Genomic DNA, 11,568 nt, shown 5'->3' with positions numbered 1-11,568 from the left:
ATAAATGGGGTACCCGGATATCGTTCTGCCTAGGACAATCGTTTCAAGTGCAAAACTTTCTATTATGGTTTTTAACTAATGCATTAATGAGTCGTGGAGATCCTTCAATACATGGTCCTTAATCTAAGGCCAACCATGCCCAACTCTATACATGTCCTAGAGGAGAAATTGAACAATCTCTCAACCTCACACTCGTATAGAATTGCAATGAGTTCTAGGGATTCCAAATGATAAATCCTCTTCCTAGATGTAGACCTAACCCTTTAGTCCAGGCGGAAGGTCCCTAGTAACAATTAAGCCCTAGGTGCTAAAATCACTTAAATGCTTCACTCCGTTGCCTCTGCAACTAAGCCCCAGCAGAAGGTCATCCCATAGCCCATTCACTCTATTATAACCGCAAAGAACGTGAGGAAATGGAGGTAGGATAAATCACACCAGAGGGGAAAGGGGACGTTTCGCTACCTCTTGACTCACCCTCTCAACCCTCTCCAATCTAGCTTTGTCTAACTCTTGTGGTGTGTCACTCACTCACAAGGGTTACTAAGGTGAACTCTCAACCCTAGTGTCACTCTAAGGGAGCATTCAATCAATCAAGCATTCAAGATTAGAACTCAAATAAAACATCAATTAATGAAAGCATAATAACAAGGTTTAATAAAACAAATACATCCTAGGGTTCAGAAATCCAAGTACCCACTAGGGTGTTTAGTTCTCCATGGAGCTAGTTACAATCAATGAAATCGAATGTAAAAACAAGTAATCCATAGAAAACCCCCTCGATAGTTATGACGATAGTCTTGTGGAGAAGCCTCAACTCGTCCAAGGATCCCTTTGTCAGGCCTAGGATACATCTCGCCGGATTGGTGCCGACGAAAGCTCTCCCACTAACCTTCTTCCAAACGGAGCGCGATGTCGGAGCCATAAAACCTCTCCCAATCCTTAGCCAATACCTCTCAAAACCCTAGCCACCGCCCTGTAGATTCACCACATGGGCATGTGGAATTAATGCACGGGCGTGTGGAATTTCCACACGCCCATGTGGATTCTGTGGAAATCACTTTTCTCGGCCAGCTATGAACAGTACCTGCTACAATGAATTGCTACATTGTTTGCTACAGTGCCTACTATAGTACCCGCTCGGAATACTCCCGAATTCATGTTCTCATCGAGGTAACATAAACGGGCACACGTTTATGTCGTAAATCGCTTTACTTCTTCAATAAAAGGCTACATTGGTGGAGATATTGCTATACATGCACAAGCAAGAATATTTGAATGTGACTGCCTTTGTGTCCCTCTAAATTATTGTGCTAACTTGAATACGAGGAGGTTGGCACACATTCTAGCATCTTGAACCCGACTTATGTCTTCGCGTTTGATCCTTCTCAAGATTTCCTCCAAATGGTGCATTCACGATCTACATTGGCTTCTTTCTCTAACATTCGGCTTCACAACCCTATATGCATGAACGTAACATAAATGCACACATATTAGCACTAAAACCTGATAAAAGTAATGCTCATCATAAGGAAAGAGCACTTCGCATTCTTATCACACAAGCACTTATCAAACTCCCCCACACTTAAGCTTTTGCTTGTCGTCAAGAAAAAATTAAAACATTAAGGCATAGATGAAGGAAATATTGGAAGTGCTTGGCTTTAGGTTCACCAAAGCATACAAAGATAGCATTCTATAAGTAAGGGAAGTTTCAACATTAAATACGAAAAATCAATACTCTAGCTAAAAACTTGAATAAAAAAAGACAACAAACCAGAAATCGTGTAAGTGTGTGTAAACTCACTCAAGTCAATCCAAGATATACTCCTCAAAGTTCTAAGTAAAAAGGGACTTATTTATCTATAAAAAAGTAATGAAAATTTGAAAAAATGTTAGTAGCTTCACACATCCTCTCAGGTAGCCCTTTCCAAAGCGGCCGCTAAGGTGGCTTTCACACTTTCGAGGTGATAGCTCTTTCTACCGGAGTGGTAGCTTTCACTCATCCCATGAGATAGCTCTTTCTCTCATTAGGGCATAACTAGTATCTGACTTATCAGAGTAGCTTCATACTCCATAGGTGGTAGCTCTTTCCACCCAACAAACACAACTAAATGATGAAACTATTTTGTTCTTTATTTTCCTTTTTTCCATTTTTTTTAAAATTAACAAAAGACACAACTATAACTAGTCCCTTTAACATCAAACTTGAGTTTCTAAAAGAGTTTAAAGAGTGAGTAGTGCAACAAGTGTGAATCTGGCAAAAAATTTTAGAAATTCAAGTAAAAACTAGAGCATGAGAACATTCAATGTTAAAAATTCTCCGGAACTCAAGAATACAATCATTACAACTAAGGTTAACCGCAATTGGCTATGTGAGCATGTATAACAATCAAGCTAATATAAAAGATATGTGCACTATGAAACTCCCCCCACACTTAAGTTGTACATTGTCCCCAATGTACACATGCAATCTCACTCATAATATATATCAATCAAGAACATATATGTGGGAAAAGCAATGAAAACAATACTCCCCTGACTCCTAGTGTTGCATTTGATGGAGCTAAATCCTTGGGAGTGATGTTCCAACGGTTTGTGAAGCACACACAGCCAAGTGCCTAAGCACCTTAGCCATGTCCATAACAAGCTCTCAATTTCCATACGGACAAGACCATCTGCAAACATACACGAGGGGGTTCAACGAAGCTCAATAAAACAAAAGCAACTCGAGTATTTAAAAGATAAGGCAATGAGTACAACTCAAGACAAAAAATGAAAATAAACTCAGAAGGAAAGTCGTTTCTGAGTATACCATGTCCAAAATAAAATACAGAAGTAAAGAAATGAAAAGCGGAGTCAAGTATCGATGTCGCCAGATGTCGGCTCTGTTATTACTGCTGGGTACTCAAAAGGTGCAGGTGGATCAGGTGATGCTGGAGTAGGTGATGGGGGTGCCGGAGATGCCGGGGGTGTCCAAGGTCTCAGAATAAATGATAAGGCAATGTGTCGCTCAAGGATCTGCTGCAGCGAATCGAAACATGCCATGAACTCTGTACACTGTGAGGCCTGTATAGCTCGGACCTCAGCAACCTCTGTCATTAGTATCCCCACCGCACTCTCAAGCCTCTCAAAGCGATCACAGGCTCGGGATGGTGGAAACATGCATACTGGGGGTGGGTCGTGCGCTGGAAGGGCCGCCTCTGTCTGATCTTTCTTAGGCTGTGACTCTAAAGTTGGCTGAGACCCCTCTGCTATGGCTTCTTCGGACACAAATAGCTCTGGTAGGGGCATGTTCAGCACATAAACGACATCCGAATATTTCCTGATCATACCCATGAGCCTCATTGTCTCTAACCCGACGGGTGCCGATACTATTGTCTTCTCGGTCTCTCTGATCGTGTCTCGTAGGCCTATCCCTAAGATGAGTCTAGTGATGTATGGGCCATGAGAATGACACTCAGCTTGGGATACTATCCCTGATGCTTCAGATACTCTGCTAAAATGTGTCCCAAATGAATCGGCTCACTCGGGACCATGGAGTATAAATATAAAAGTTCCTGCATGCTAAGAACTCCTGTGTTGTCACCGCGACTGTTCACTAACCTACTAAGGATGGCTTGAAGATATCTGTAACTAGTCGAGAGAGGCATGAAGCCTTAGATACTCCTGGTTCATATCGTCCCTTACCACAAAGTATTCTATATGCTTTCTGGGGATTAAGCTTCCCGAATAATCATTCAGTAGCTCATCATACTCCTCCGTCTCAATGAACTTCTCATCATATAAACTAAGTCTATCGGAGAACTTTGTGACACTCATACTATGATGCTGACCAAAAGCTCTGAACTGAATGGCACCAATGCTATCAAAATAAGAGTAAGAGCGGTCAAACTCGAATGAGGCGAGTACCTCCAATGTGAGTAGGCGAATAGCTGGGTCATGAATAATCAACAGCTTGCGCCAACTACCTACCGATAGTAACTCCTCGACCTATTCAGCCATGTTATGTGCTAACTGTACCACCTTAAGTGAGCTCACATCCGGGATTCACGTCTGAACGAACTTAAGCTTCGCTAGTCGCTCAAATCGAGCTCGATGTTCGGGAAGTCTAAATTCCATGCTTTCCGGCTCAGGAGTAGGCTCTCTAGGATGCTTATCAGCTGCCTTCTTTGATCTGGGGGCCATACCAGCATGTATTGGAACAGAAATCGATCAGATTCATTCATAATTTAATAATGAAGGAATCCACACAGTCGTATGGAAATTCCACACACCCACGTGGATTCACGGGGTGTAAAAACCGCACGGCCCTTTTGGCAAAATCCATGAATACGTCTCTCCCTCACTTCTAGAGCTCATTACAAACATATCACAACCATTTTAGCATGAAACCGAGGCACATTCACCAATTTAATAGAAGAAAATCGAAGGGGATTAAATAAGGACGATGACAAAATAAAACAAAGGTTTACCAATGAGATAAATCTAAAAACCCCTGAAATTGGTGAGAAACTTAAATAATCGACTCAAAATCAACAACGGTGGGTCGGGAGAAGGTCGAAGGTCTGTTAATGAGTAGGGCTTGAACGATTTATAAAGAGAAAACGCAGCTTTATGATTCATGCACACCCACACGGGTGTGTGGAAATTACCCACTCTCGTGCGTCTCCACCTGAGAGACTCACAAGGGCAGACGCACGCCCCTGTGCGCTCTTGGTAAAGTTCTCAACCTCTCTGAACGCAACCGCACGGGCGTTGGAAAAATACCCACGCCCGTGCGCCCGAACTACTGGGACAGCCGCACGCTCCTGTGGCTTCTCTGTACCACCGAGAAAAATCACTAAGTGTTTCGCACGCTCGTGCGGAGATTCCGCACGGGCATGGACATTCACAGGTCCTACTCACAGGGTCAAGCGCAAGCCCCTGTGTCTTCTTGGGATGGAGGAGAGTTCTTCTGCAGAGATCCACACGAGCGTGCGGGAAGTACCTACGCCCGTGCGTTTGTGTCGCAGGTTCGCTCACAAGGGCGAGTCCACGTCCCTGTGTGCTCTCGGGATAAATTGCTAAGTCTCTGTAGGAAAACGCACGCCCGTGCAGAAATTACCCATGGGCGTGCAGAAGTCACAAGGTCGCTCACAGGGGCGCGTCCATGCTCCTGTGTCTTCTCTGGACTAGCTCGCAATGCAAATCCACGGGCGTGCGGAATTTCCCCACACCTATGCATTTTCCCTGGATGCCTTAAAAAACTCTACAAGCTCTACAGAAAATTTTTGAACATGTATACACACTCAGAGCTTTCCCTATTATGCAAAATACACCAGTGAAAAGCATGAGAAACTAGCTCGAGCGACCAAAACTTTGCCAAATCCACATGAAAACACACGATGACATTTAGAGTCCACAATAAAATCACAGCAAAAGCAACTAAAAAATCTAGACACCAACACTCAACACTTTATTCATGCAAACACTATGCTAACAACTAAGAAAACAGTAAACACTTGGGTTGCCTCCCAAAAAGCGCTTGTTTAACTTCACTATGCTTGACCTACCTTGTCTTACCTCACGGGGGCTTATGAAGGAAAACTACTTCCTTGACGTCATTACCAACCTCCCCTCCATAGTATGGTTTCAGTCTGTGTCCATTCACCTTGAATGTACCCTTCTCCCGATGGGTAATCTCAACAGCTCCATGAGATGAAACTTCGGTTACTGTATAAGGGTCAAACCATCTAGACATGAGCTTCCCGGGAAATAACCGTAAACGAGAGTTGAATAGTAACACCTGATTGCCCACTTTGAACTCTTTCAGATTCTTAATATACTTGTCATGCCACTTCCGAATTCTTTCCTTATAGATCTTTGCATTCTCAAATGCTTTCATTCTCCATTCATCTAGCTCGTTGAGATGTAACATTCTTTGTTCTCCTGATTTGCTCAAGTCAAAATTCATCACCTTGATTGCCCAATATACTTTATGCTCTAATTCCATAGGCAAATGACAGGATTTCCCATACACCAAATTATAGGGGGTGGTTCCTATTGGAGTTTTGTACGCTATTCTATGAGCCTAAAGTGTGTCATCTAACCATTCCGACCAATCCCACTTTCCTTGTTCTACGGACTTGGTCAAGATCCTCTTAAGCTCTCTGTTTGTGACTTCTACTTGTCCACTCGTCTGCGGGTGGTAGGAGGTAGCAAGATAATGATGCACTCCATAGCTTCAGTGCCTTCGCAAGCTGTGTGTTGCAAAAATGGGTCCCTCGATCGCTAATGATAATTTGTGGAGTCCCAAATCGAGTAAACAAGCTCTTCAGAAATTTTACAATAGTTCTTCCATCATTAGTTGGAAGAGTTTGAGCTTCCATCCATTTAGAAACATAGTCAACTGGCACCAGATTATATTGATTATCATTGGACTTCGGAAATGGTCCCATGATGTCAATTCCCCACACATCAAAGACCTCACAAAAACTGCATCGGATTCTGAGGCATCTCATCTCTTCGCGATAGGTTTCCAGCAATTTGACAACTGTCACATCGAAGAACAAACTGATGGACATCCTCGAATAAAGTCGGCCAATAGAAACCGGTGGCCATAACTTTCTCAGCAGTTTTGCTCAACGCATAATGCCCCCCAACGGGACCAGAATGACAGTGTACAATAATGCTCCAACCTTCTTCCCTAGACACACATCTTCAAACAACATAGTCGGCACAAATACGGAACAAGTAGGGATCATCCCAAAAATAGTTCTTCAAGTCATTGAAAAACTTTTCCTTCTATTGAAAACTGAGACACTGCTTCAGTACCTTTCCTCACAAACAGTTTGCAAAGTTCGCGAACCATGGAGTATCCTCTAACTCTGACTCTTGTATTGCATACAAATGTTCTTCAAGAAAGAAATCATTGATTTCCTTGCTTGCCGGTTCTTGCCCCTCATAACCTTCTAATATTGAAAGATGATCTGCAACCACATTTTCAGTTCCCCTCTTAGCTTTTATTTCCATATCGATTTCTTGTAACAATAAGATCTAGCAAATCAATCTCGGCTTTCCTTCAGCTTTATTCATGAGGTAACAGAGTGCGGAATGATCTGTAAATACTGTGCCCCTAGATAAAATGAGGTCTGGCCTGAACTTGTCAAAAGCAAACACCACTGCTAACAACTCTTTTTCGGTGGTTGTATAGTTTTCTTGAGCACTTGTAAGAGTCTTGCTAGCATAATAAATCGGTCAAAATTGCTTGTCTTTTCTTTGTCCCAAAACTGCTCCCACAGCATAATCACTTGTGTCACACATGAGCTCAAAGGGTTCGTTCCAATCCGGTATTGCCAAAATTGGTGCTCGCACTAATCTCTCCTTCAACAATTTGAATGCACTCAGACAGTCATCCCCAAAATCAAAAGGAGCATTTTTTTCTAGGAGTTTGGTCAACGGTTGCGTGATCTTCGAAAAGTCCTTGATAAACCTGCTCCAAGAAACTACGGATCCCTTTTACATTTATAGGTGGAGGAAGCTTTTCGATAACTTCAATCTTTGCCTTGTCTACCATCATACCTTCTTGGGAAATCTTATATCCAAGGACAATGCCTTCTTGGACCATAAAGTGACACTTCTCCCAATTGAGGATGAGGTCCGTTTCTTCACATCTAACTAGTACTCTATCCAAATTCTTTAAGCATATATCAAAAGAGTCCCCAAATACCAAAAAATCACCCATGAACATCTCCATATTGTCTTCCAAAAGATCATCAAAAATAGCCATCATCAAAATCACTTCAATGCTTCACTCTATTGCACACGCAACTAAGCCCCACTAGAAGGTCATCCTTTAGCCCATTCACTCTACTATGACCGCAAAGAACTTGAGGAAATGGAGGTAGAATAAATCACACCAAAGGGGAAAGGGGACGCTCAGCTACCTCTCGACTCACCATCTCAACCCTCTCCAATCTAGCTTTGTCTAACTCTCATAATGTGTCACTTACTCACAAGGGTTACCAACAAGAACTCTCAACCCTAGTGTTACTCTAAGGGAGTATTCATACAATCAAGCAATCAAGATTCGAACTCAAATAAAACATCAATTAATTGAAAACATAATAAAGAGGTTCAATGAAACGAATACATCCTAGGATTCAAAAATACCCAAGTACCCACTAGGGGGTCTAGCTCTCCATGCAGCTAATTACAATCAATGAAATCAAATGTAAAAGCAAAGAATCCATAGAAAACCCCCTCCATAGTCATGGCGATGGTCTTGTGGAGAGTCCTCTACTCGTCCAAGGGTCCCTTTGTCCGGCCTAGGATACACCTCGCTGAATCGGTGCGACAAAAGCTCTCCCACTAACCTTCTTCCAAATAGAGCGTGATGTTGGAGCCGTAGAACCTCTCTAAATCACTAGCCAATACCTCTTTAAACCCTAGCCGCAAGCCTCTCTTAAGTTGGGGAAAATATGGAGAAAAGACTTTTAAATCGGCGCTGAAATCAGCTTTAAATAAGCTCGAATCGGGAATCCACACGCCCATGTGGGCGCCGCTGTAGATTTTTCGCATGGGCGTGTGGAATTTTCACACACTCATGTGGATTCTCTATTTTACCCAGTTTCGGCCGGTTGCGAATAGTATCTGCTAAAGTGAAATGCTACATTGTTTTGCTACAGTATACTGCTACAGTACCTGCCTGAAACTCTCCCGAATCAATGCTTTCATCGAGGTAACAAAAATGGGCACACATTTGGGTAGTGAATCTCTTTGCTTCGTCAATAATGGACACGTTGGTGGAGATCTTGCTATACATGCACAAGCCGGAATGCTTGAATGTGACTGCCCTTGTGCCCCACCAAATCATAGTGCTAACTTGAGTATAAGGAGGTTGGCACACATTCTTGGATCTTGAACTCGACTTATGTCTTCGTGTTTGAACCTTCTCAAGATTTCCTCCAAATAATGTGCTTGCGACCCACATTAGCTTCTTTCTTTAACTTTCGGCTCCACAACCCTGTATGCACTAAAGTAACATAAGGACGCATATATTACCGTTAAAACCCGAGAAAAGTAATGCTCAACATAAAAAAAGAACACTTCATATTCTTATCACACAATCACTTATCAATTACGCAATCCGAAAGGCATTCTCCTGTAAGCAAAAGTACCATAAGGGCAAGTAAATGTGGATTTCTCCTGATCTTCTGGAGCTATGGGGATTTGAAAATATCCCGACATACTATCAAGGAAGCAATAAAATCGACTCCCTCCCAATCGTTCCAACATCTGATCGATAAATGGCAATGGGAAAGGATCTTTTTGAGTGGCATCATTTAGTCTTCTATAATCAATGCAAACTCGTCATCCTATCAGTGTCCTAGTTGGAATTAATTTATTCTTCTCATTTCTCACAACTGTCATCCCTCCTTTTTTCGGAACCACTTGTGTTGGACTCACCCATGCACTACCAGATATGGGGTAAATGATCCCTGCATCTAGGAGCTTCACCACCTCTGCCTTGACGACTTCCATCATGTTCGGATTTAATCTTCTCTAAGGTTGCATCACAGATTTATAGTCATCTTCCATTAGGATTTTGTGAGTATAGAATGATGGATTTATGCCCTTAATGTCAAAAATCTTCCACGCAATAGCTAACTTATGCCTTTTCAACTTGCTAACAAGATTGCCCTTTTGATCTACAGACAAGTTTGAAGCCACAATCACCGGGAGTTTAGATTCTTCCATCAAGAAGGCATACTCCAAATGTACTCTTTAACTGACTCTTCCATGGGCTATTGAATAGTGTACTATTCTTACGGGGAATTACACCGTATGTCTTGTACGACAAATAGTTGAATTTTCTGTTTCACATTTTCAACTATTCCCGTGATAGTGTCGAATAACTCGGGCATGTCAATCATATTTTTATTTTTATTTTTCTGTAATCAAAGAAAAAGAACAAATCATAACGATCATAGAAAAGAAGATGTGAACTAGAATGAATGAATGAATAGTTAAGAAACCAAAGTGCAAAGTATCTCTAAATGCCTACTCCTCGGCAACGGCGCCAAAAACTTGACAACACCCCTTGCGTATGTCCCGCAAGTACATGGGTTTGTCGAAGTAATAAAATCCCAGATGAGTGGGGTATCGTATCCACAGAGAGTAGGGAATAAAAACACTTAAATTATTTCTTAACTAAGTGAAAGATGAATAATGATATGTGTGACAAGATGTGAAATAACAAAAGTAAAAGAACAAGAAAGAGAGCACAAATAAATGAGAAGGTAAGGCAATCGATGTAAATGGGGTACACGGATATTGCTCCGCCTAGGACAATCATTTCAAGTGCAAGAACCCTCTATTATACTTCTTAACTGATGCAATAATGAGTCATGGAGATCCTTAAATACATGGTCCCAAATCTAAGGTCAACCATGCCTAACTCTATACATGTTCCGGAGAAGAAATTGAATAACCTCTCAACCTAGCACTCGTATAAAATTGCAATGAGTTCTAGGGATTCCAAGTGATAAATCTTCTTCCTAGATGTAGACCTAACCCTTTAGTCCAGGTGGAAGGTCCCTAGCCACAATTAAGCCCTAGGTGCTAAAATCACTTCAATGCTTCACTCTATTGCACACGCAACTAAGCCCCACTAGAAGGTCATCCTTTAGCCCATTCACTCTACTATGACCGCAAAGAACTTAAGGAAATGGAGGTAGAATAAATCACACCAAAGGGGAAAGGGGACGCTCAGCTACCTCTCTACTCACCATCTCAACCCTCTCCAATCTAGCTTTGTCTAACTCTCATAATGTGTCACTCACTCACAAGGGTTACCAACAAGAACTCTTAACGCTAGTGTCACTCTAAGAAAGTATTCATACAATCAAGCAATCAAGATTGGAACTCAAATAAAACATTAATTAATTGAAAACATAATAAAGAGGTTCAATGAAACGAATACATCCTAGGGTTCACAAATATCCAAGTACCCACCATGGGGTTTATCTCTCCATGAAGCAATTACAATCAATAAAATCAAATGTAAAAGCAAAGAATCCATAGAAAACCCCTCGATAGTCATGGCGATGATCTTGTGGAGAGTCCTTTACTTGTCCAAGGGTTCCTTTGTTCGGCCTAAGATACACCTCGCCGGATCAGTGCCGATGAAAGCTCTCCCACTAACCTTCTTCCAAACAGAGCGCGATGTCGGAGCCGTAGAACCTCTCCAAATTCCTAGCCAATACCTCTTCAAACCCTAGCCGCAGCCCTCTCACAAGTTGGGGAAAAGATGGAGAAAAGATTTTTAAATCGGGGCTGAAATCGGCTTTAAATAGGCTGGGATCGGGAATCCGCATGCCAATGTGGACGCCCCTATGGATTTTTAGCACGGGCGTGTGGAATTTCCAGACGCCCGTGTAGATTCTCTGTTTTGCTCAGTTTCAGCCGGTTGTTTTGCTTCTTCAATAATGGACACGTTGGTGGTGATCTTGCTATACATGCACAAGCAGGAATGCTTGAATGTGACTGCCCTTGTACCACTCCAAATCATAGTGCTAACTTGAGTATAAG

At 42.1% G+C, this 11,568-nt stretch overlaps 1 protein-coding gene across 1 annotated transcript; it reads right to left on the bottom strand.

The window, feature by feature from the left end:
* Window positions 1–5,560: 5,560 nt before the first annotated feature.
* On the bottom strand, window positions 5,561–5,989 carry LOC120267290. The gene has a single exon (XM_039274957.1). It carries the CDS (start codon window positions 5,987–5,989, stop codon window positions 5,561–5,563), a length of 429 nt encoding a protein of 142 aa, XP_039130891.1.
* Between the last annotated feature and the right edge of the window lie 5,579 nt (window positions 5,990–11,568).

The sequence above is a fragment of the Dioscorea cayenensis genome, chromosome 8 (genome assembly GCF_009730915.1).
Source record: "Dioscorea cayenensis subsp. rotundata cultivar TDr96_F1 chromosome 8, TDr96_F1_v2_PseudoChromosome.rev07_lg8_w22 25.fasta, whole genome shotgun sequence".
NCBI lineage: Eukaryota > Viridiplantae > Streptophyta > Magnoliopsida > Dioscoreales > Dioscoreaceae > Dioscorea > Dioscorea cayenensis.
This window is presented reverse-complemented; position numbering and strand designations above follow the sequence as displayed.

What these genes read in the sequence shown, in the direction of transcription:
- LOC120267290 (XM_039274957.1), bottom strand. Translation starts at nt 5,989, where the DNA reads ATGGAATTAGAGCATAAAGTATATTGGGCAATCAAGGTGATGAATTTT.